Below are 25,649 nucleotides of genomic sequence, written 5' to 3' on the forward strand. Positions count from 1 at the left end.
GCCATAACTTCTCATCCATGAGGAGTTTTTCAAACGGATATATCGTTGGAAATGTATTGAAGGTGATTATCCAAACTTCTTTGACTTTACTTGATGAGTGCTTGCAAGAGATCAGACAGTGATATTGTTTCATGGTTGATATTATTGCTTCCTTAGGCATCCCCTTTGACATCAATGACAACATTATGTGCAACATATAGATGGATTAAATTTCCTTGCATAATTTCATTTATACTTGTTATACTATAATCACGTGAGTTTTCTTTCATGTATAGTTCAAGTTTTTCTTCCTCTGTGTTTAACTATATAACATGTTTTGATTAAAAATTTTCTTATACATTTGTTTCTTATCACTAAAACATGTGAAAGATACCAACCTGCCTAGATCCATCTTACCTTTGGATCTACCAAGCGCCCAGAGAGATCATATCTCGAGTTGCAAACCTCTCTTAAAGTGAAAAAAGATTTGATCCCTCTCAGTGCTCAGTAGATCCAAAGTGAAGATGGATGTAGGTTGATTTCATTATTAGTTTTTATTAAAGCTATTATGATGTTCTATATTTCTGCATTTTTTATTGGAATCTAATGTAACTTTTAATATAGAACATTTCTACATTAAAAATCTAATCTCTAATTTCTACATTTTTAATTTTTTTTCTATTACATAAGAAAGTTGATTAATAATTAAAAAACTCGTTAAAATAAAGACAACTACAATCTTATATTAAAAAAATTATTTATCATTCAAATAAAAAAATATAATATAAAATCTATTTAACTAGTGACAAATTATTTCTAGTATTGATTTTGATTGGCATGGAAAATAATTTTATACCATGGCCCAGAAAGACAATGAAATAATCTTATTCTAAAAGAGAAATGAAGCTTCATTTCTTGGTTTTCAACTTGTCAAGAACAAAAAGAAAGGGTTAGAAGAACAATGACCTGTTGTGGCCACCAACAACCCCCCTCTTTTGTTTGGTATTAGCAATAACACCAAGCAAGTGGGGACCCTTAATAAAAAATCCAAAAAAGCATTTTATGAAAATTTTTGTATTCAACTCCTTAAAACTGTATCGCATCGCGAGAAGAGAATAAAACATTTTCTTATGAGCATGATAAACTGCGAAGAAGTGACGCGAAATTCATCGCATCGCATACATTATGAAGCGCTCTTAAATGAAAAATCTTAAGAAATCTCCAACGGCCGATATGCGACGTCGCATATCGCAACATCGCGTAAGCAACACACAATGATTGAATGACTAAGCGCGATCTGCGATGCCGTGATGCTGCGATCTGCGATGAATGCGATTTGCGATAAATGCGATCATGAATTTCTACAATGACACATCTTGACGACGCGATCCGCGATGCTGCGATGCGAGTCGCAGAAATCACCCATCGCAAATTTTCCTCGGCGCAGTATTCAAGGAAAGCTGTCCGTAAACCAAAATTGGGTGCGTGCCTTAAAAGAAATTAATGAATGTACGCCAAAGTATTCAAGAATGACAGTTTTGTGTTTTTCGAAGAGTCAGTTCGCTATGGGTGTCATGATTTTATACATTCATAAGAGCTTAAAGCTTTCATGTCAATCTTTATTATCATTACTTTTTTCCTTTGCGTAAACTGTAAGACAGTAAATAACATGAAGCAATGTGCAGGAAACATCTAAGGAAAAGGGGAAAGCGTCAATGCTCGGAGAACAAAGAAGAGATGCCTTCATAAACGGATGTCGCATGCAACAGGACCACAGATTCCAGAGTATCACTCAACAGATGCTGATGTCGATAGGTCATCCAACGCTCAGAGTCAAAAGCACACAAAAGCAGCATGTTTAACAAAAGATCCTGAAGCTATGCCCGATAAAGAAAAAAAAAAGAGGCGCTAAAGAAGGAAAACGCACCAGAAAAGCCCGGAACAAAGAACGGAGGCAGTTTTCGATGCGCGAAGAAAATTGTTCAGAGAGCAAAGTCCCTAACTTGTTCAGTCATTCGCAAGGCCGGAAACCGAAATAGCAAAAGCAGAATCAGTTTGAGAGAAATTTGGGTTATTACCAAGTATACACGCAGTGAATACACCCAGCCAGAGGAAGATTCTCGAAAATATCTTCTAGTTTACCAGAAAGTGGTGCCAGCGCGTGTTATTTCTATTTTCGTAGCTCAAACGAAAGCAGAAGGCGACCAGCCGACTCTTCCCAGGCGAATGTTGCATGCTTGCAGCACTAAGGAGCAAATACAGAAATGGTTAGGAATTAGATTCAATTTTTAGAAATAGTTTTGCTTTAGCAGAAGGGCGGTCATTTTAAAACCGTATCCTAAATTTATGTAATTAAGTTAATTAGTTAGCAGTGTTTAAACCCTTCTCAGGCATTAGGAGAAGGGTCCAGAAATTTGTCAAAAAACTTGTCCTCAAAACATGCACTTTTGCACCCTCGGAGGGGGTTTTGATGAATGGATGGATCAAGGTTTATTAATGTTTGCATTTGATATCTGCTACTGATGTTGCACTTCTGTACTCTTAGTAGATGTTAGAGCAAGGAGAGATAAATCATTGTTGCTTGAAGCTTATGAGTGGAACCAGTCATAAATGATACTTTTATATCTTGACCGTTTCTGTTTATATTCTTAAAGTGATATACAGTTTTTAGTTGTTTATATGTTACTGCATGAATGTGTGAGTTACCATTTGGCACTTTTGTAAGGTGGAGTCATTTATTTATGTTTGATATATGAATAACTTATTATGCGATATGATGTTCACAACTGTTTTGCCTAGCTTTTTATGCAAAGTGGTTTATCTTAATTGATTTATATTCTTATGATAGCTGAATGATCTTTATTACCAGTTATTGTTTGAAATCTCTTGAGATCGCATAATAGAAGAAATACACCCCAGGTTAGCGTAGATTAGATGTATTGTTTCTCATTAGATTACAATAGCATAGAGTTAGTTTAAAAGTTTGAATTAAATTAGCTTTAAGTACTCTTAGATCAGCATCATCCAACTCTGCACACACACACACCCTTAAATTGGGAAACTGGTCCCATTATCCCCAGTCGGACCCGCTATACCAAACGGATAAGGAGCTGCCAACCAAGGTCCGGACCGGGTGGGTATCCCCCTTGTTTTCGACCCGATTTTCGGGGCTTCAACATGACCATAAACATTGACCACGGGAATACGTCTTATAGTGTACTTACAACAAATATAGGATCACATTGTACTTGGAACCTTTAACTAACAACAAACATATAAGATCACGATGTATTTGGAATCCTTAACTTCACAACAATCTTTAACTTCATCATTATATAGAGTACTTGTCATCTTGTTGCAATCATATTTGGGAAGCTAAAATGTGATAACAAGTTTTAAACCCAATTTTTTTTGCCTCATTCCATTTAAAATTTCTAAAACCTAGAATAATTAGACATTTTGTCAAAAAGTTATTGCCTCACAATTACTAACACGGTGTGAAAAGAACAATGACTATAGACATCGACCAAAGGAATATAATGTCTTATAGTGTAGCTACAACAACTGAAACGTAATAACAGGTTTTAAACCCCAAACAAAATTTGTCAAATTGCAATAAAAATTTCTAAACCCTAGAATAATTAGATATTTTGTCAGCAATTTATTGCCTGACAATTACTAACACAATGTGAAGCTTTTATTGTGAGAAATGTAGAAAAATTTTGAATTCTCGATTCATTATGTAGGCGCTTAATGGCCAATTTTTTCATCCAAATGTCCTTAGATCACCTACTTTCAATTTGAGTCAAAATTTCGTCTTGGCCATGGAACTTGATAGGGTTCGCAAGCAACACGGGGATCCCCTGAGTAAGATTAGAACCGCTTGAATTTTGATATAACAGTGGTTGTGCTGTCTCGATTATCTGTCAGCACCACAGTAAGGTCTTGTATTGTTTACAAGCAATGGTATTCTCTTTGTAAGGCCTAACATTTGCACTTGGCTTCCACTCCAACCAAATCCTTCTCTTTGAAGAAACAGAAAATTCATTGGAATTTTGCATGATTAAATAGGCTACATTAGAGAAGAATACTATGGGTTATGGAGTTTGAAAACTACTAATATTCACAAGATAGGACAAGACATTATAACATCTCTTCCATATTGGGTTGAAGAGCCCCTCTTAGCGCAATTATGTTTTTTCAATATATATATATATGGCAAAAGCAACATTTAATTAGATTGAAATAAGACTTATATATATATATGGCAAAAGCAACATTTAATTAGATTGAAATAAGACATAATTGGAGAACATAATCAATAATAAAATTTTTTTACTTAATAATAAATTAATACACAGATAACAAAACATAATTCCACAATAATAACTAATTAATACACCCATAACAAAACATAATTCAACAATGATAATAATTTAGGGATTCATATAATGTTTCAAAATTTTAGAGAGCATAAATAAATGAGATCCATTTATTATTTTAGAGAGCATAAATAAATGAAGATGCATTTGTTTGTACTTTAAGAGGTAATATTTGAAAGAGGCCAATCAATTTGTACTTTATAAGTTAAAGAGGTAATATTTAAAAGAGGCGAATCAATGGAATAAGGGGTATTTATAAGAGATATATCATATAATGAATTGCTATTATTTTTTAGCAATATGTAAAAGTAGTTTTTGGACCACTAAGTCAAGGATGTTTGTTTCTATTATGTAATCTTTGTTGTGGAAGATGTGGCTTTGGTTAGAAAATTGAGACTTTGCTGGTGGGAAATAGATCAGTATGGATGATTCCACTTATTTGTGGACACTTAACGTAAATTATCGTAGTTATGTGTGAACACTTAATGACAAGAATGCGTAGAGTTAGTGATCCACCGCTTGCAATAGCGTGATTTCCTTCACAAGATGAAAAAATTGATTTGACATGCGTTGGAAAGTTAATTCTAGAAGGGGCCCTCTATTTTCACTCGCAATACTTGTACACATCGTCACCCTGTTCCCTTGTAATTCACCTTTACTCTTGCCTTGTAATTCTACCTTTACTATGGAGTCCTAAAGGTGATCAAAGTTGATGCTATTTTTGCATAACAGATTATATGTCATCAGTTATTTCTCATTACATAGACTAGGGCAACATGAATTATATAATTTGCACATTCCAAAGATCAATATTGTGAATAGTTTCAATGGCAATGACCAAAAATTATTCAAATCTATGGAAGTCTATTTGCATTGGCTGCTTTTCCTTCAATGTAAAACAACTTGACTCAAACTTCCCTGGTAATACTTTTCATCCATTTCTGGCAAGAATAAATATTCCAAATATCTGCTTTGCTAATTTACATGGACAGTGACTGTCATGGCAACATTGTGGCATCGTGAAGAAACCCGATTTGAACATGTGTGACATGTTTTTAAAGGCTTGAACCTAGACCAGGCCTACAAATCAGATTGCATCTATTAAAGACGACCTACTGGCCCAAATAATTTTGATCCTTGAGATGATGCTGAAAAATCATGCAAACTTCTATACAATTTGGGATGATGGTAGCATTTCTATCTCAATATGTCAAGATGAATCTAGAATTGAAACTATACTGTGCACCTTAGTTTTGAGTTGCAACATTAAGCAATCTCCAAGTGGAATACAAGTGTACTTGATGTGGCCGCTAATGCAGGCTAGTTGCATCTTCAGACATTTTCCTCTCCCTTTGGATATCTACTTTGGAGGGTCTATGAGAAGACATCGAAGAGTCTGTACTGACAAGAGGCCACCAAATTTGCCTTCTCTGTTCCCTTTGCAACCTTCTCAGATGCTTTTTCTGTTGCCGCAGGACAAAATTAATAGCTCTCAAATAATTAACTGCATCATGATCTCTTGAAATTGATCCTTGAGAACCATAAGCACCTGGATCACTGAGGGTTTCAAGAGGATGAGGAGAATTCAAGAAGGCCCTTTCAGCAGCTTGTACTTGAACTGTTCTTGGAGCCTCAGCCTCAAATTTACATCCACTCTGCTCAACACAATGAAGGATGTATAAACCACTGCCCGAAGGAAGTAATGGATGAGGAGGAGAGACTTTCTCATCTGGCTGCAAAATTAACAGCTGACCCATAGTGCCATATAGAAGCTTCTGCATACAAAAATATAAGCATTAGATTAAAACAGTTTATTGAAGATAGGACTGGAAAACACTTAAGTTTGTAGAGGGTGGAGCTGAATCTATCGAAAATCTGTGCCCTCTATTGAAGTAGGTGATCATCGCCTTCTTGATTCTAGGTGTGAAGGTCATGAAGCTTAAATTTTGATTTACTGTTCAAGCTTTTAAGTTTAGGAGTTTAAGTCTATAAACATACTAGACCCCCTTGCAATATCCGTGATCCTGGTCTATGTGTATGTAAATATAAACAACTTGTTCCTTTAAGCTTGTTTTGAAGTAGGGTAATTTGGAGGCCGCGCGAACGCGAGCCTCCGCTGCCACAAATTATGACGTGCACTCTCCTCAGTGGGAGATTCTAGGTAGATCGACCTTATTGATCATCGATTGACCCTGCCCAGGTAAGTATTGTTTCTTTAAGCTTGTTGCTATAATACCTGCTTCAAGCACCAAAAAATGAAAATAGAACTGAATTTTTCTTTGAAAACATAATACAAATTCCAAGAAAAGAACGAATAATACCTGGAAATTGAGACAAGGATGATTGCGGAAACTGGAATTTAATCTCTTTAAAACTTCTGCAACATGATCTGGATAATTGCATGCAAAGGCCCGTGGTACAACATCTCTATGCATCATAACGGCCTGTATATGACTTTTGGGTAAGCCTAACTTGCGAAGCAGTTGGTCCCCTCCACACATGATACAAGGAGAACCGAATGTTGTAACTGAAAGTAGTGATGACATTGGCACTACTCCTCTAATTAGCAGCATCAAGTTTAATAGCACAGAAAGGCTTCCTCCTAGTGAATGACCAGTGAACCGAAATCGTGCATCCTCTCCATGTGTTTTCAAATGAGAGAGAACCATGGGCAAAAATTGTTCGTACATACCCTTGGCAGCCTCATAAATTCCTCTGTGTACAAGAACTTCAAATCCCTGGAAAGAAGCAGAATAATACACAACTTTGGTTGCAAATCAGATGATTCATTGCTTATTCTTGCCTATCTCTTCTAATTCCACAATCCTCGTATATCACCGGAAGCTTTGAGAATGCCTGCCAAATTAAACTAACTTGCCATGTAGACACTCTTTAGCTTACCTCAAATCTTGTAGGTTCGAAAAACAAATTTGCTTGCCATGAAGCTAGTGACTCGGAGCCCTGAAAATGTAGAAGTTATGTCAGGCCAAAAAAGTTTTTGGAAAATACAGGCCTAAAAACACCATACACTGAAGGCCACATACTTGTAGACTTTCACAGGAAGGTAAGATAAATAAAAAATACCCAAAATTATAAAAAAATTCCAGAGAAAGGGTTATAACTGAGAAAATTAGTGTGCTGATAATATTCTGTAAAATATTGCTTAAGGAGAAAGGATTTATCCTCCAGGATTAAAGAATTAAACAAAATTATCAAACTTCACCAGCTACAAGAGGACATGGCACTTTCCTGAATAATGAAGTGCCGAGTATGGCTACGGTGATCATCACATACAAACCACTCACAAGGAGAAGAATGTGATGACTGCAAATCTTTTGCAGCTGCTTGCTTTTCCTCCTCGTTGGCAGCCACTAGAACTGTGACTGAAGAAGTAGCTACAATTGAAGCCATCTCTGATTCGGAGATGCCAGAAGCCCTATTAAAATCAGCTTGTTGCAATTCAGTAAATGTCTTCTGATTATCACAATCCTCAATTCTTTGATCCACCAAGGTATTTTCTATATCCTTTTGAGCATCACCATTCAGCTGATTATTGTCTGAAGTTGCATCCTCTCTGTGATCGCCGCTGGGTTTTCCATCAGTATTTGCCTGAACATTATTCATTTGTTTAAAAGGAAGGATGTGTTTTGTTTGTGAATGTAAATAAGAAGCTGCAGATGCTGCAATTTCATAAGCCACGGTGGGGCTTGCAGAGAACCTGTGGTTGGGATCGTTTTTGACATTACAGTCACCTCCTTTCCCACAAGAGACAGAAGTTGATGAAGACTCTTCGTTTGATATTGATTCACCCACTTTAGCACTAGCTTTGGCCTTCTCATGCAAGGAAGAAGTGAAAAACCGAAGACGATGGAGCTTCCAGAGATCCCTTGGCTGTACCAAAACAATTTATCAGCTAGGTTTTTTATTTCAATCTACAATGGTTTAAAAGTATCTACATTATACATAAGAATACTACAATTGTGTATAAAATTCTTAGTATCATAACTTCTAAGCATGCCTACCTCAATCATCTAAACTCTCTCAGATCTCATTAAAAAAGAACCAACCCTTGATCTTAACAAATCTTATAGGAAACTAGGACGCTGGACTTACGCTTTTCAAGGTGGCTGCTTACTAATGAGGTATGTAACTGGATTGAAAGTCTCTTTGTAGGAATAGTCACTTCTCAGCTTTACTGGCAGGCCTGCCACAAACCTAGCTGGAATGCTTGGCATGTCATCAGGATGGTCATTCTACTCTTCTTGTGGTGAAAGAGATAGCCCAAAGAATGATTTACTAAAATTGATGAGTTCTTGATTTAAGGTTTATGGCAACAGAGTGTTTACCTCATCTTAAAAGGAGATTATGAAGATCTGGAGGGAGATATATGAGTTAGATCTAATTTATTTTCCCTACTTAGATAGGCGGGTGGGTGAAAGGCTATTTTAATGTAGGCTTGTAATATAAGTAACAAGGGCTTTTTAATATGAAATTTGTCATAAAAATGAATGAAGAATACATACCTTAATCTCTGGAATTCTGTATGTGAGTGCACAAAGAAATAACAACTGAGAAAACAGTTTTGTCTCTGGCAAAGATACTCGATGTAGGAACCTAGAGAAAGATTCCCTGTCAAAAGTTTCTTCAGTGACAGGAAATTCTTCATCATCATTGCAGTTGCAACGATGACCAGAATGTTCACAATCACAGTTGTTCACAAAAATTTCAGAGATGCAGCCATTACTTGTGGTGGAAGAAATGGACCCATCTGGAGGGACTGAATTTGAATCAGAAACTGAGCTGTATTGAGAATTCTCATATTTAAAATATGACCTTAAGTCCATCATTTTCGGAACCCAGTTACTGCGATTTTCTTGCTTGGATTGATCAGGTTTAACATGTTTGTTTTCGGCATTTGATGAGATATGGCTAGCATCAACATACACTTCTTGTGCTTCGGGCATCTCGAATTCAGGGTTGTTAAGAGGCAGATAACTTGCTTCTCCGTTAAAAAATTTCTCCATTGAATCTCCATGGTTTCCAGGGCTGCTAATCTTAGTGTTACTTCTTTCTGCTCCAGAATTTCCCTCTGCATCAGATTTTCCAATCCTTTGTTGGCCTTCCGGAACCCCGCCTAGACTCAACAAAATCTGATAACAGCCATCGAATCTATTGGGGCTGCTTTGAGATACTTCATTCATAAAAGCCCTTGAATCCACTTTAGTACCTTCTCCAACTTTCTCCTTAATACTTCTGTTAAGCGAAAATATTCTCAGAAAAGGACTCGTTGTAGAAGAAGATTTGGGGTGAGGTTGAGAGGGTTGCTGAGAAGAGTCTTGGAGGCATCGAATTTCCAATTGGGAAGGCACGTTCAGGGAATTACAATTACAAAGTTCTTTTAAGTTCGTTTCTTCGATAGCAGCTCTCCTGCTGATCGCAGTTTTCCAAGACAGAGCCTCCATGGATGGAATTTGCGGCAAAATTACCGACTCCATGTACATTTCCCCCAAATTATTCAATATGTTCCTACTGCAGAACTCTGTGAATTTATAGTTTCTCAATTTTCCAACTTAGCTTGCTTCTCCTATACGCAATTCAATTATCTCCCTACAAACTCGTTATCGTTTTTTCGGCATTGCAAAGCCAAGCCAAAGTATGCCCCTAATTGGAGGAAATTCAAAAATACATTACCCCTTTTCTCCGGTGCTGCAAAACGAATTTAGAAACCAAATCAAGTTCTGTATTTGCCCACACTTTTATCAACTGGACTTAGCTCCTTTTCATCAAACGCCACGGTGAAGCAGCAAAAGCGGGCACAGCTCCTTCTGACACTAAAAGACATTACGTTTTCAGGCGCTCCGATTTGAATTCGACGGAAAAGATGGGCTTAAGGATGTGACCAATTTGTTCCTGTTGTCCCTGCTTTCAATCCGAAATGTGCGTAAAAACAACACCCAGCCGCCCAAAATGTTTGGAAGGACATGGGAGAGTCGTGTGCAAGGCAGAATCTGTTAAATCCTGTTCAATTCGGACTTACGTGGCTTATTACTTGGCTCACATTATTACTTTGGCCCCGATGGAACCATACACGCAAAAGAATTATAAAAAACGTGGTTTCTCCCTCTTGACTGCAGATGGATATCGTTGATCCGTTGGCACGTCATTGACGAAAGGTATGAAAGGTACTGGCTATGATTAAAATTGAACTTTCCAGTTTTTGCCCAGGTTTTAATTCTGAAAAATATAAAATTTTGAAATCATTTACTATATAAAAATGATATATTTTTAACGATTGATTAATTAATTATTTTCAAATTATAAATATTTGCATAAATTATATTAAAATTAAGAATTCAACCCTCTTTAACACGTGCAAAACTAAAATCATCTCTTTGATTTCAAATTATTTTTGTGATCCGCAAAACTAAAATCATCTCTTTTTGTGATCTATATTGATTAATTTGGTAAAATAGAAAAATCAAATCCATATTTTAATTTTTTATTTTCATTAATTAGTTTTTTTAATTATATTTATTAAAGATGAACTAATTATTTTCATTAATTAGTTTTTTTAATTATATTTATTAACTTAAATTTTTCTTAATTTTTCATTGTTGATAAGACAAATTATATTGTTTAATGGTTAATTCTGGAACATGGTGCATGTTTAATAGTAAGAAAGTATCAATTTTTTCACCAAAAATCTTTTGGGTGAATCTCATTAGAGGATTCAAAAAAAAATCACATAGGAATAAATAGATGAAGAGAGCGACTAACTAGCCATTAGAAAAAACAACTAGTTTGACTAAAAATATTTATTTATCTATTTATTTTCATTTTTTTATTATTATTTTTTTTATTTTTTAGATTTTTAGTGAGATTAAAAAAATATTAATTATTATTTTTTGAATAAATCAATTTAAGTTATAATGCTATAATAAGAATAAATAAATAATATTTTGGAAAGTTTTGAATTTTAAATAACATCAAAATAAATCATATTTATATTATAAAAACAAACAAATAAATAAATAATATTTTTGAAAGTTTGAAATTTAAATAAGGTCAAATTAAATAATATTTATATTATAATAAGAATTAATATTACTAGGGATTTGAGTGCCAACACTTGCTAATGCTCCAACCATCGTCTTTGTTAAGATTAACGGGCTCGTTTTCAATTTCTAAGGCCTCTCTAAATTTACCATGATGAAAATGGTCAGCCCTAGCTATGACTCTAACCTCTTCTATACATATGTGATGTTTGGTCTATTTTGCATGGCAGTTGTCTATAACGCGACTTTTTGAAAGCCTTTCCGGCGGGTTTTCCAGGTCGAAATCCGGCAGGAATTTATTGGAATCACAAGTTTGATAGCTAGTTTCTGCACAATGAAAGCGTCCCAGGGGTTTTCGAGGATGCTGAATCCAAATATGCAGTTAAAAAACCATTTTAACGACAACAAATCAAGATTTAACCTCAATTTCTTCCGCCGGATTCCGTCACCAGAATCTCCAAAAAATCGCATTATAGACAACTCCTTTTGCATGTGCTGCCAAGGTGGAGGAGTGAGACCTCCCATGTTTGATGTTAGCAGCATGTTCACAAATCCTTTGATTTATTGATCGACCAGTCTCACCAATGTAAAGAGTCCCACAGAAACAAGGAATAATATAAACCTCCTTCACATCCTTGGGGTTAACTGGGTCCTTTGCTGAATGAAAAGAACTTTGAATAGTGCGAAGGGGTCTAAAGGAAGAAGGAATATTATGTTTTTTCAGGATCTTTGCGATTTTGTCTGTGGTCCCGTGAATAAAAGGAAGATGAACCCATAAGCTCGATCCTTGGGATCGATCCTCTTCTTAGGACCTCTTTCCGCATTATGGAAAGCTCTCAGACCCTGGGATTTGCCATAATCATTCTTATTAAAGACCTTCAGGAGGTGGGTCTTTTCATCATCAATACGATTTTCATCAGAAACTCGCAAGGCCCAAGTGGCTATGGTGTTGAGAACAACTAGTTTCTAAGCCGGGAAATGATGGGAATTTGCATGAAGATATTGCTCTATGTGAGTTTTCTTCCGAAAAACTTGGTGCTCTGTGTGAATTTTCTTCCGAAAATCCTGGTGAGAGAAAGAACCGTCATCCTTTTTTGAAATGAGAACATCAAGGAAAGGAATGCTGCCATCAACCTCAATTTTCTATGATGAACATTATGGAATTCGACTAATTGTTAAGGTGATGGAAAGCAACTCCAACTTCTCTTTGCCATGAGACCAGACGATACAAGTGTCATCCACAAACCTTTTCCACACCTTAGGTTGGAAAAGTGCCGATGACAAGGCTTTAGATTCAAAGAATTCCATAAAGAGATTGGCAGCCATGAGACCAGACGGTACAAGTGTCATCCACAAACCTTTTCCACAACTTAGGTTGGAAAAGTGCCGATGACAAGGCTTTAGATTCAAAGAATTCCATAAAGAGATTGGCAACCACAGGGAAAGGGGGAACCCATAACAACACCACGTTTGTTCATAAAATTTGCCCTCAAAACTAAAGAAAGTAGAGGTAAGGCAAATCTTGACTAAAAAAGTAGGTATGACAAACCTTGAATTAAAAAATAAATAAAAATAAAAATAAAAATAAAATAAAAACTAATAATAATAATAAATAGATAAATAAATATTTTTAGTCAAACTAACTGTTTTTTCTACCGCTAATTAATTCTCTCTTCATCTATTTATTTCATTGCCTGGATCTGATTCATCATCTTGCCCTGAAAATGAACCACACTGGATAATTCGAAACGTGTCGACGATATTACTCCTATGTAATTTTTTTTTTCAAAAAATTTTATTATTATAATTTTATTATATAATTTTTAATACTCTCACCCGATAAATAAAACACTCAATATTCCGAATCACATACACTGTGATATACTTCACAAAAATCCTAATGCATTGTGAGATACTTCGCAAAATTTATAATGCATTGATAAATAAAATACGCAATATTTCCAATCACATAAAATCTGTGTAAAAAATCTATATGCTGTTTTATAATATTTACTATTAAAGTTTTTATAATATATTATAAAAAATTGTTTCTGATAAGAGTCTCTATTTGAATTTAGAGAACTTACATAAATCAATAATCATAAGATAAACTGCTTTGCTGGGCATGTTTTTTCCAAGGTAACTGCTTAATTAAAGAGGTCTGAGGTCTGGAACTGAATTCAGAGCCTTTTTGAAGGTATGTTTGCTTCTCGGCTCTACTGGAAGGCTAGCCACGAATCTAGGGAATCTAATATCATCGGGATGGTCACTCTAGTCTTCTTGTGGTGAAAGAGATAGCCCTTCAAAAAAGTTTCACTAAAATTAATAAGTTCGTGATTTGGGCTTGAGGGGGTAAAATGTTTACCTCAGTTCGTGATTAGGGCTTGAGGGGGTAAAATGTTTACCTCATTTTAAGAGGAGGAGATTTGGAAGATTCCAGGAGATACATTGCATTAATAAAGTCTTGATTTAGGGTTGATGGCAACAAAATGTCCACCTCATTTGAAGAGGAGATTTGGATTAGCATTGATAAGTTCTTGGAGATTTGGAAGATCTCAGGAGATGCATTAGCATTGGTAAGTTCTTGATTTAGGTTTGGCAACAAGAAAATGCTAACCTCGTTTAGAGATTTGGAAGATCGGAGGAAAAAGGTGAGATAGATCTCATGTAGATGGTTGGATATGTGAAATACTATTTACTCCTGTAACAATTTGACCTCCTCTAGTATTGCAAGTATCAAGTTTTTTATAATATGAAAAATTTCATGAAAATGGATGAATATTGCATACCTTGATCTCTGGAACTGAGTATGCCAGGGCACAAAGAAATGACAGCTGAGAAAACAGTTTTGTTTGTGGAAGAGATACTCGATGTAGAACCCTAGAAAAAGATTCGCTGTCAACAGTTTCTTCGGTGGCAGAAAGTTCTTCCATAACTGAGCACAATAAGTCATTATCATTGCAATTATTGCAATTGCAACTATGACTGGAGTGTCCACAATCACCATTGTTCACAGAAACTTCAGGGTGCAGCTATGCCTTGTGGTCGAGGAAGTGGACCCATCAGGAGGAATTGAATTTGAACCAGAAACTGAGCTGTATTGAGGATTGTCATCTTTAAAATAAGACCTTAAGTCCATGACTTTCAGAACCCAGTTACTGCGATTTTCTCGACTGGATTGATCAGACTTAGCATTTGATGAGATATGGCTGGCATCACCACACACTTCTTGTGCTTCAGGATTCTCTAATTCAGGGTCATTTAGAGGCAGATAACTTTCTTCTTCGTTAAGAAAGCTCTCCATTGAACCTCTATTATTGACAGGGATGCCAATCTTAGTTTCACTCATGTCTGCTCCAATTTTTTCCTCTGCATCAGATTTTCCATTGCTTTGTTGGGCTTCTGCAATCCCATGTAGACTCGACAAAATCCGATAATTGTCTTCAGATCCATTCGCGCTGCTTTGCGATAATTCATGCTTAAAAGCCCTTGAATGCAGTTTAGTGCCTGCCCCAAATTTCTCCTCAGTGCTTCTATTGAGCGGAAAATTTCTCAGAAAGGGCTTTATTGTGGAAGAAAATTTGGGGTGAGGTTGAGAGGGCTGCTGAGAAGAGTCTAGGAGGCATCGAATATCCAATTGGGAAGGCAAGTTCCGGGCATTACAATTACAAAGTTCTTTCAAGTTTGTTTTTCCTGTAGCAGCTCTCCCGCTGATCGCAGTTTCCCAGGACAGAGCCTCCATGGATGCAATTTGTTACAAAATTAACTACTCCATATACATTTTGCCCAGATAATTCCCTATGTTCCCACTGCACCGCTCTGTCAATTAATTTTCTCAATATTTCTAACTTAGCATGCTTCTCCTTTAAGTTAATTCAATTGTCTCAGGCACGCTCTTTATCTCTTTTTTTGGGGCATTGCAAGTCCAAGCCAAAGTATTCCCTCAGTTGGAAGAAATTGAAAAATACGTTACGTCTGGCGCTGCAAAACGAATTTCAAACTAAACGAAGTTCATTCTTTGTGTGTTTGTCCCCCAGTTTCAACAACTGGGCTCAATTCTTTTTCATCAAACCCCACGGGGAAGCAACAAAAGCGGTTACAGTGCCAGATGACACCGCGATTTTCATTTGGCAAAGGAGAGTACCATTTTAATTGGGTGTAGCAGGTGGCAGGTTTGTCGTTCGAATCTCTTCTTACAATCCCAAATTTGTGGGAAAACAAAACCCAACCGCCCAAACTTGGCGCGAGTCACAAAGAAATTTAATATCTGGAAGAGTGTGTAGGAGGCGTGTGCGGGGTAACGATACTGTGCAAGTCGTACTTCCTTGGATTCATACGATTCAGTGTGGGTTCCGAATCTGCGATGCGATCACGAGCACCCAAGCAAAAGGATAATTAAAAACATGGGTCTTCTACATGACTGAAGTTGGATATCGTTTATCCGTTGGCACGTCATTGAAGATACGAATTCCAGGGGCTTGCCATGTACTTTTCCAGTTCCCGAAGGGTTTAAATTTGTTGTAAAATTGTAATTTAAAAATTATGAATAGATTTTTGAATTTTTTTATTAAGATAATAAATATTATATAATTTAATTTTTTATTTTCATAATTTCAAATATCTTTAATAATTATGGTATTTTTAATATTAAATGAAAATGGATATAAATGATGATAGTAGTGATTTTTTTTTTTAATAAGGATTTGATTAAAACATAAGTTTGAAGTGGGTATATTTCCAGCGTTTCAAAGTTTGTGAAATAATAAATAATAAATATTAATACTTTCATAAAAATATACATATTATATATATATATATATATATATATATATATATATATATATTATTTACCATTTAAAAATTAAAATGACATTTATTTCTGGGTATTCATTCAGCTATATATTTTTGATAAATATTATATATATGTATCAATTTATATCATTCAAATTTTTAGATATTATATTAATGAAAATGGAAGGAAGGACATTAGTTTTTTTTTTTTAAAATTAATGTTTGTATTTGTGTTAGGAATGTTTTTAATTTTATTAATAATAATTGAGATTCATCTTAATTCTATATTGCTTTGAGATAGATCAAATCTTTTTTCACTCTAAAAACAGTTTGCACCTTATTTGATCGAGGAAAATTTCAAGGATAAAAAATTATTTAAAATATAGAAATCTTGGCGAATCCTATAACTTCATAATATGTAAACTATAAAATATGTGATAACAATTTAGAAAAAATAATATTCAAAATTCTAACAATTTTATAGTCTTTTATAAAATTTTCGCCACTTCTAAAGGATTTTTTTTTAATCCTGTAAAATTTGGGCAAATATTTTTTTTTGAAAAAAAAAGATAATTAGCTCATCTTTAAAATTTAGCCCCTAAAATTTTCCATGGATTTGATCCTTTTTTGTGGTAAATCCATAGTTAATATGTATGTAGGCTTGTAGTATCTATAGTTTATATAGATATAGATATATATACCCTCTTACTTAAGAATATCATTAGCAAAACCAAGAGTTGTCAAAGAGTCCAAAAACCAACAATGGTAAATTGACTATTTTATCTCAATTTTATTTTAATTATTAATTTATTTTATTTTATGTTAATTTTTCACACACACACATATATTAAATTTGATTGAGTCAAAATGTTCAACATTAGAACATCTCTTCCATATTGAGTTGTATAACACCTCTAAACACAATAATATAATTTGTGTTATGAATATTTTTAACTTTACCATTATAATATAAGGTTTAGTATATTATGTGTTATTTATAAATAATGTGTTTTCATTCATTCATATATATATATATATATATAAGCTTTTCATTTATGCCAAATTTTTACAACATTTTTTTGTTCTGTACTAAAAATCTACACCATATTTATTGGCTAGTAGATAATTACCAAAAATTATTGCAAAGTGCCATACAACCTAGGACCATTAGGGATCATTAGTATTCACCTCCATGTGGGAAAAATTTAGACCATTTTTAGATTTGTACATGTCATCCTTCCACAGGGTCATACTAATCTTCTGTGTATCATTCCAATTTTATTGGATGTCTCCTAGAGACTTTTTAAAGAAAAAAATTGGAAAAAAGATTCAATAATGTTTCTTTGTATTTTTGAATGACCTCTTGAATAAAAACTTAAAAAATTTATAACTTTATTATTATTATGTATAAAAAGAATATATATATATATATATATATATATTGAAAAAACATGTAACAAGAAAAACATGGTAATGCAACCATAAGCAATGCAAATTTAATGCTATAAATAAAAATAAAATCAAAATCAAAATTATACTCTAAATGGGACCTTTTTTAGTTAAACTAAAAAGAAAAAGTGCATAATTATTGAGATCAATATTAGCTCTCTATTTGTGACTACTATTTCATGTAGGTTAAATGCCTGCCATCTATTTAATAATTATTGATAATTAAAATTAAAATTTTGAAAGCATATTCCAAAATAGATATGCATATCCACTTAGTAATAAACACAAAAGAATTGAAATAAAAGGCATGTTAACAAAAAAATAGTCAATTTCCCACCAACATTAACAACAATAAGTTGAGCTAACCCCTTGGACTATTAACTGTCTATCTATAATTCATTAATGCATATTTTTTTTTGTAAGTTAGAAGCTTTTATATCACATGAGTTGTACAAAAATTACATGCAAGATTACTCTTTGGCCTAATAGATACTAGCGAAGTCAGAGGCCAAGAGGTTGTAAGTCAAAAGAGTAATAGTGCAGGAGGATACATCTACCCAAAAAGGAGAAACCATATGTCCTCTTGGAATGTTCTTTGCATCATTACATGAAATAGTAGAGGGAAAAGAACTCAAAAATCACTGAGATATTGTATGATCACTATGCAAAACTACCTGGAGATGTGCGCCTCACCAAGCTAATGCTCTGGAGGGACTTCCCAAACCACTTGAGTAGGCTTGTAATAGTCATCATCATCAAGAAGGGAGTGCCCTGTGGAGGTGGGCTAACCATATGTCAAAGGATGCTCAACTTGTTGAGGGGCTTACACTGGCATGGTTGCTAACATGGATGCCCCCATTGTTAGAGGGACCCAGGTTGACAAGCATGCTCTTGGTGTCTCTGTATGGTTTTTGATGCTTGGGAAACTAACTATGGATCCTAGCATGATGTGTGGGCAACTAAATAGGGGACCGCGAGGCAGAGTCATTAATGGTGGCAGTTGAAGGGGAGGAGGAGTTCTGGAGCTACATTCCTAAAGTACTAGCAACCCTGTGAAGTGTAAATTTGGTGTGAATTAAATGGAAGTGAAGATCCAGAACACTTCCTTCAAGCAAAATAATCACATCCTCCTAGTTCTTGAAGTGGTGACTAAGAACATTGCAAAGATCCTAGAGGTGGTCTCTAGTGGTTCTAAGCTTTTGGACTTCAGCATTGACAACCATACAATGATGACAATGGGGGATGTTGCTGTAAAAGTGCTCATCACCCTGTGCATGCTAGGGTGGGAGGAGTGGCCTAACCTTTCCTCTACAACCTCTGTGGGGGCACCCATGATAACTCACCATATCTACAATAATTTCTCCAAACCAAATTCCTCTGACGTCTATGAGATGCTGAGTTTTGGAACTGCGATCTCATTTGTTGTTATGCCTCTTATCATAACACCCAACTTTCCATTGTATGGGACGAGTGTGTTGGGCCATCTCAGGCCATAATTGCTGAGGGAGGGTGCGATTTCCACCGACTACCTGTCTCAAATCTTGAGCATAGGGGAAAGTGTGCTAGTGGTGCCACCCTAGTTCTCTATTGTTCATTTTTCATAGGGCATTCCATATTGATAATTACTTCTAATGATTTAGTTCTTTTTCACATTCTTATCTATTATTCCATCAATAATAAATTACACAATATATATCAACAATATAACATTTATGATAGTAGGATCATGAAGAGACAACCAAACAAAGAACACAGGAGTTTACCTTATGAAAACCCACATGGGGAAAACCCCACAACCCTTCCTTAGAGAAATTCTCAGTTCAACAGAGATACATCTAATCATTTACAAGGTCAAATTGACCAACAATATATCTAGGTCAAGCATGGTTAAGCTTCCCTCTAGTCAACTCAACAATCTGCTCATTGAACATGATCTAATTAGGTATGCTGCAGAAGATTCGGTCTTATGATAGATATTATGCCTCAAAAGTTTCAGCTTTGTCACAACTATTATGCCTTAGAAGATTCAATCTTGATTCTTCATCAAATATTAGTCCTTTTCCTCATCAAAACAATGCCTAAGACTCATCCCTTTATCTTGCCTTAGGAAGTCTGAATTTTCTTAAATAGAACAGATCCAAATTGGTGTCTTTTGGAGGAGGTCGAGTGCCTTATTAATACTTTTCTCGCTGGCTGAATGGGTGAAACATAACTAGGACCGACTTGACTAGAGGAGAGCTAACGTGACTTCTTTTGGAGCCAAAAATTCAATTTCAAAAATTCAAATTTTCTATTTTAAAAAGGACATGAAGAACATGCCTTAATATTTTTCTCTTTTGACAATAGCATGAAGAACATGCTTTACAAATACATCAATGAATAAAATAATAATTATGAAGACTGACCATAGCTACAAAATTCAACACTCCCTCTTAGCTAGGGAGGTATTCATAATGACTATCTAGATGCTCTCATGTTGACAAATTTCTCTATGAAAAGGTTATAACAAATACAAGTAAAATAATAGGGTTAACCATTATGACACATGGTAGAACAAATTACCATAATTTAGTCAACAACTGTGACACATGGTAAATCGATAACACCAAATAATTACCATACATAGGTCAAATAATTTTGACACATGGTAAGTCAAGAAAATCAACAAGTTACCATAATTTGGTTTAGTACCTCGGACCTATGGTAAAACCTCACCATAATTGGGGTTAGTACTTTAGACACATGGTACATCATTTAGCATCAAATAGTCACTATAATTTAGGCCAGTACATGACACATGGTATCCAGACTAGTCACCATCATTTGGGTCAATATCTTTGACACATTGTGAATTTCCAAGGCCACATTCTACCTGAGTAATTCAAGGCTTGATGCTAAACAAACTTAATGCTCCAAGACCATTCTTTCTCATTCAGGTTAGCATACTTGACACAAGAAGAATATTTGTCCTTTGCTGGAACATTTTTCGTAATTTAGGTCAATATACATGACATGGGGAGAATACTAATCCTGTGTCAGACCATTTTCCCTAATTCAAGTCAATATACTTGACAGAGGGAGAATTTTAGTCCATGATGTTATCTCATCAACACTCCCTCTAACTCAGAGAGGCATTTTCAACAAGTCCAAGCTTTTCCGTGAAGTATATATAGACTTCAACATGGGACAAATGTTTGCAAACAATATACTATAGAATAATACTAAAGCCACAATTCTTCCTTTTGTATCATGTCTTTGCACTTGATATCAAGGTACTTCTACCTTTCATCATGGTATTCACCTACAACTGATCAAAATAGCTATGCATGTAGACTCTAAAGCCATACTGCTTCTCAACTTGCTAATCCAACTGCAATATACTTTTCCTTTGGAATATTGAGTGGGAAAGATGTTTGTTGCATGGTCATCCAAAAAATTATAATGGATCCCAAACTAAAGCAATATTTTGATTAACTCTTTATGTCTTCATCACTCTCTGCAAAATCTAAATTTGCAGTTGTACTTCACTGTTTGAGATAAATATCAAATCATAACTGAATTTTCCATGACCAACTGTGCCATGCTAGTACTCCAATACATGTTGAGAAACATGCCTTAGCTCATAAAATTGATCAACTTCCTATGACTGGGTCCATCACCACAACTGCTTTTATGTCACCCTGACTAGGTGCTCCCTCTCACACTGAAATATCTCGTTGTGGTAATTTTGGTTCCTCCCGCTACCACTACTTCCTTTCAATATATTATATATCTAGCCTGAAAATGACAATCATAGTCCATCATATCGAATTTAGAGGTCAACTCCCTCTAAAGATAAAACAAGGGTTCCTGATTGCCCCCTCTGCAAGTAAATATTTCTGCTACAATTGCTCTATTTGACACATGAGTCTTTCTACTTTTGTCATAGAAAAATCATATAATAATAAGATAAACCAAGACTCATCAAATATTCATCAATCCAAGAATATCAAGTCCAACATGTATGCTTGTGAAAGCCTTTTTCAATTATCTTCAATCATGAGACTTCTTCTCATGTACCTCAAAACCTTGAGGTAGCTCTATGTGCAATTCTTCCTTCTTTGATTACTTCATTGAGAAAAATGATCTCTGAATCCACCTGGTGCAATTTTCAAAGCAAGGATAATACTTTTGACAGAAGTGTACATGATAATTAGAGCAAACGTCTTGTCATGATCCTCCCCCCTTTTATAAGAGAACCTTTTATTCTCAATTCTTGCTTTGTACGTGTATTTACTATCAATTTTTGCATGCTAGATGTTGTGGATACATTTGGAATTCACCATTGACTTATCTTCAACACAATTAAATTATACTTCAAACTCGTTGATCTACCTACTCCCTCTGAGCTTGGATCTCATCTAGTACAATATTGTTGGAAATGTAGATCACTACTAAGAGGGGGGGTGAATCAATAGTGATGGAACTTATAAAATTTTCATCAATTAATTAATCCTTTAAACAATTACAATTTGAAACATATAAGGTGATATCATAGCATCAAAACATAAACAAAAAGCGATTAAAATAATCAACAAATGAGATGCCAATTATTTCTGGTGGAAACCACGAAGGGACTTGTTGCTACTATGTTGCTTCTCATTCTGTTATTATTATATAATAAATTATTTTACATATTTCAGCTGACCTCCACCAACTGGGAGCCACTACCCCTTCGACAATATTGTTAGCCACCACCATCTAGGAAGTCTCTACTCACGTGAATTTTCATGCCACCACCTACTGGAAGCCAATACTCCAAAAAATCCTCACCTAACCACCATTGGACTATCCAACCACCATTGGATGGAGATACTACTCAAAATATATTATTTTGTTTGCCACTAGTAGTAAGGAGCAACCGCCCCTTTCTTTTCCAACCTCTACTGAATGAAGGTCCCAACCTCCTCAAATTATGAGAGCCATGCTTTCATTCATTTTCAAACTAGACTCCAAGGAGAATTGCACATCTCAACAAAAACATATCATTCCTCTCTGCAATATATGAAATTTTTCCAAAAATAAACACTGGTTACAAACCTTATTATGATGAATGCACTAGCAACAACCATGCACAAAATGATATTCAATCATTCCTTACTCCATCTCCTCGCTCTCTGCATAAGATGCTAGTTGAAACATGCTTTTGCTACCTTCTGTAACTTCTGCAAAATACTTCATATTTCCTGCATAGTGTCTCTCACAGCTTTCACACACTTATCCTTTAACAAACTTGCTCAATCAATAATAAAACTAATCTCAAATCCTCAAAGAAATATCCAATATATAATTTTCTAGAATGGTTAAAACAATAATAGCAATCAGAGTGATGGAGATTTAATCATCTATGTTCACACGCTCTTGATTGGTCCAATATTTTAATATTTTTGATTCTTCACCAAATCCGCCATAATCTTCATTGAATGAGAGATATTATCAACTTTAACCATCTTCTAGATATGTTCCTCATACCTTTTGACCAATTACCAAGAGAAAAAGCAATGTATATGCCCCTAGAAATAGTAGAGTGCACGCACATTTTGGGAAATCCACCTACAACAATCTCCACTAGGACAATATGGGCATCCCAAATATGATCTTTGCTTGCATAACATAGGTTTCCTAGTGAATATAGAAACATCTTCGCTCTATGGACAATTACTTCATAGAGAAGATATCATAACACTTGAAGTTTGTAACCTACTTGACCCACTTTGCATCTTAGCTTTATGACATCAACATGCAATCTTTAGACATTATAACAAACATTGAGGACCATACAATTGACTAGTAAAAGGCACATAAATCATGATTACAAATATGAGATTTGGTTGACATTGATTGCAACACTACAACACCAACGATCTCCCCCTTTGACATTGATGTCAACCTGAACCTGATCTCCGTAAATCTGAAGCTGATATCATTTCCATACTCTCTCCATTCTCCATACTCTCTCCATACTTTTCATTCTCTCCCCCCCTTTGAAATCACTGGAAAAGGGAAATACCAACACTGAAGAACAATTCCAATAATGTGCAGTTTGAAAGAAGTACTCCCCTTGTCATGCTCAACACCACGATGACTACAAAGCTGATACAAAATGATCTTTTGATAAGAATGGATGTCTCTCTTGTAAGATAAGCATGTGAAACAATGAACTCAACTACCAAACATGTCTCTAGCCAATACTATACATCCTCTCATACTAACCATGCCCCCCCTAAGCATGTAATGGGGTTACAATCATACTATCTTTGCTGCTATAGTAACACTTCTGCTTCTTGCAACAAGCCTCCTTACCAAGTGCAAGAGACTACTTCTCATGAACTAGGACTCTAACTAACTTTGAGCATTGATAGACAATGAAATGCAATACAAATACAAGGCTTCATGGAGAAAATACATGAATGTGATAAGTACATAAGACTAATATATGACTCCTCTAAAAGAATACCTAATACTGACCAATGACTTTATGGACCCAATTTTACATCATTCACCCAATGGAATAGGGCTATATCAATGATATACAAGAAAATACATGACTTGTACACCTAATATCCCATACATAGTGAATTTGACAACTTTTACAATACATTCTAGACACCATGGGTCTCTACATGACCAGTGCACCAAAAGATAAGACATTAATGATACATGGCTTTTACAAATCCACACAAGTGCGATCTCCTCTTTGCATTCCCAATACAATGATATGTATGAAATACATTGCATCCATGAGTAATGATATGTGCTCTTTGCATCAACAACAATAGGAGTATAATACATGGCATATGATAACACATGACTACTCTCGACATCTCAACCATAAGCAAGGAACTCAGCAGCAAATAAAACTAATCAACAACATATCAAATACCAACCAACTGATCTGAAAATGGGGCACTTAGGCTTCTTGTCTAACTTACAAGGACCTCTCCCACTTCCAAAGCTTAAATATTCCCAAGTCTTTATTATTAACCAATTGTGAAATTAATAAGTACTTGAAAACATAGGTGTATGCTTATGTTTGTTTTAAATTGTTTATGTGATGTAAATTGATTTGCTTAAACTGATATAAAACATATAACAGTGAAACAATGCAGCAAATGAGCATCACACATAAGACAACAAGTTTATTATGGAGTTCACCCAAAACTCTTGGGCTACATCTCCTTGAGCTCTAGTAAGCTCAACTAGGCTCTCTGGGATTATGGTCTAAGTTCTTTTACAAGCTCCACGCTCAACTCCACTGGTTTACACAGAATACCATCTTATCCCCAGGCTCTGAAGCTCTTGGCTTTCTAGCTCTGGCTCTCGGGTCTGGCTTTGGCTCTTGGCTCTGGCTTGTGGCTTTGGCTCTTAGCTCTAGCTCTAGCTCTGGCTATGGCTTTGACTCTTCGGCTCTGGCTTCTCTGAGCTCTCTCTTAGCCTCTATATGCATCAATGGTTTGCTTGACCTCCAAGAAATTCCCTCAGCCGCTCTCGCATTAGCTCTCGTTAGCCTTGCTCTCAATTGAGCTCTCTGCCTCCTTTGAGGTACTTTTCCAACTTTTCGGCTACCCCGGCTATTTCTCTGCGTATTATCATCTCTCTGCACCTCTACAGCTTTCCTGCTTCTTGTCAGTTCAACTAGCCATCTGTCTCTACAGCTCTGTGGCTTAAAAATGCATCATTGCCTGTAAAAATGCCTACTTGCGACATGGCATGTTGATTAAGAGCGGTTACAAAGGTTTCGGGTCCTTCTCTTAGGCAAAAACCCAAAAATTGAGAAAATCCCATTACACAGAGAATGTCTACAAAATACACTATCGGGTGTGATTTTCAGACTTGAAATCCCATTCAATTTCCCCTAAAATCCCTATAAGCATTTTGGGTAAAATCCCAAATACATGGGAAATACGTGAAAAACCCGATGGAACTCTTTCTATCGGACTTGAAAATTTATCGC

General features: G+C 35.4%; 1 protein-coding gene, 1 non-coding gene and 1 pseudogene across 2 annotated transcripts; all 3 read right to left on the minus strand.

Moving 5' to 3' along the window:
• Positions 1–5,180: 5,180 nt before the first annotated feature.
• Positions 5,181–15,688, minus strand: LOC149158483 (phospholipase A1 PLIP2, chloroplastic-like). The gene is given in 6 exon segments (XM_089436249.1): positions 5,181–6,136; positions 6,683–7,099; positions 7,263–7,321; positions 7,610–8,252; positions 14,206–14,439; positions 14,442–15,688. Coding segments are annotated over 6 exon segments (2,535 nt in total). The 5' UTR covers positions 15,159–15,688; the 3' UTR covers positions 5,181–5,671.
• LOC149158484 (U1 spliceosomal RNA) lies at positions 6,450–6,569 on the minus strand (annotated as a pseudogene).
• A 1,718-nt stretch (positions 15,689–17,406) lies between the features above and the next one.
• On the minus strand, positions 17,407–17,507 carry LOC149158485 (U6 spliceosomal RNA). The gene has a single exon (XR_016262063.1). It is a non-coding gene; the product is annotated as a U6 spliceosomal RNA (small nuclear RNA).
• Positions 17,508–25,649: the final 8,142 nt, after the last annotated feature.

Source organism: Pinus tabuliformis, chromosome 5_2 (assembly GCF_031772625.1).
Source record: "Pinus tabuliformis cultivar Carrire ecotype Pingquan chromosome 5_2, CPIR1, whole genome shotgun sequence".
Taxonomy (NCBI): Eukaryota; Viridiplantae; Streptophyta; class Pinopsida; order Pinales; family Pinaceae; genus Pinus; species Pinus tabuliformis.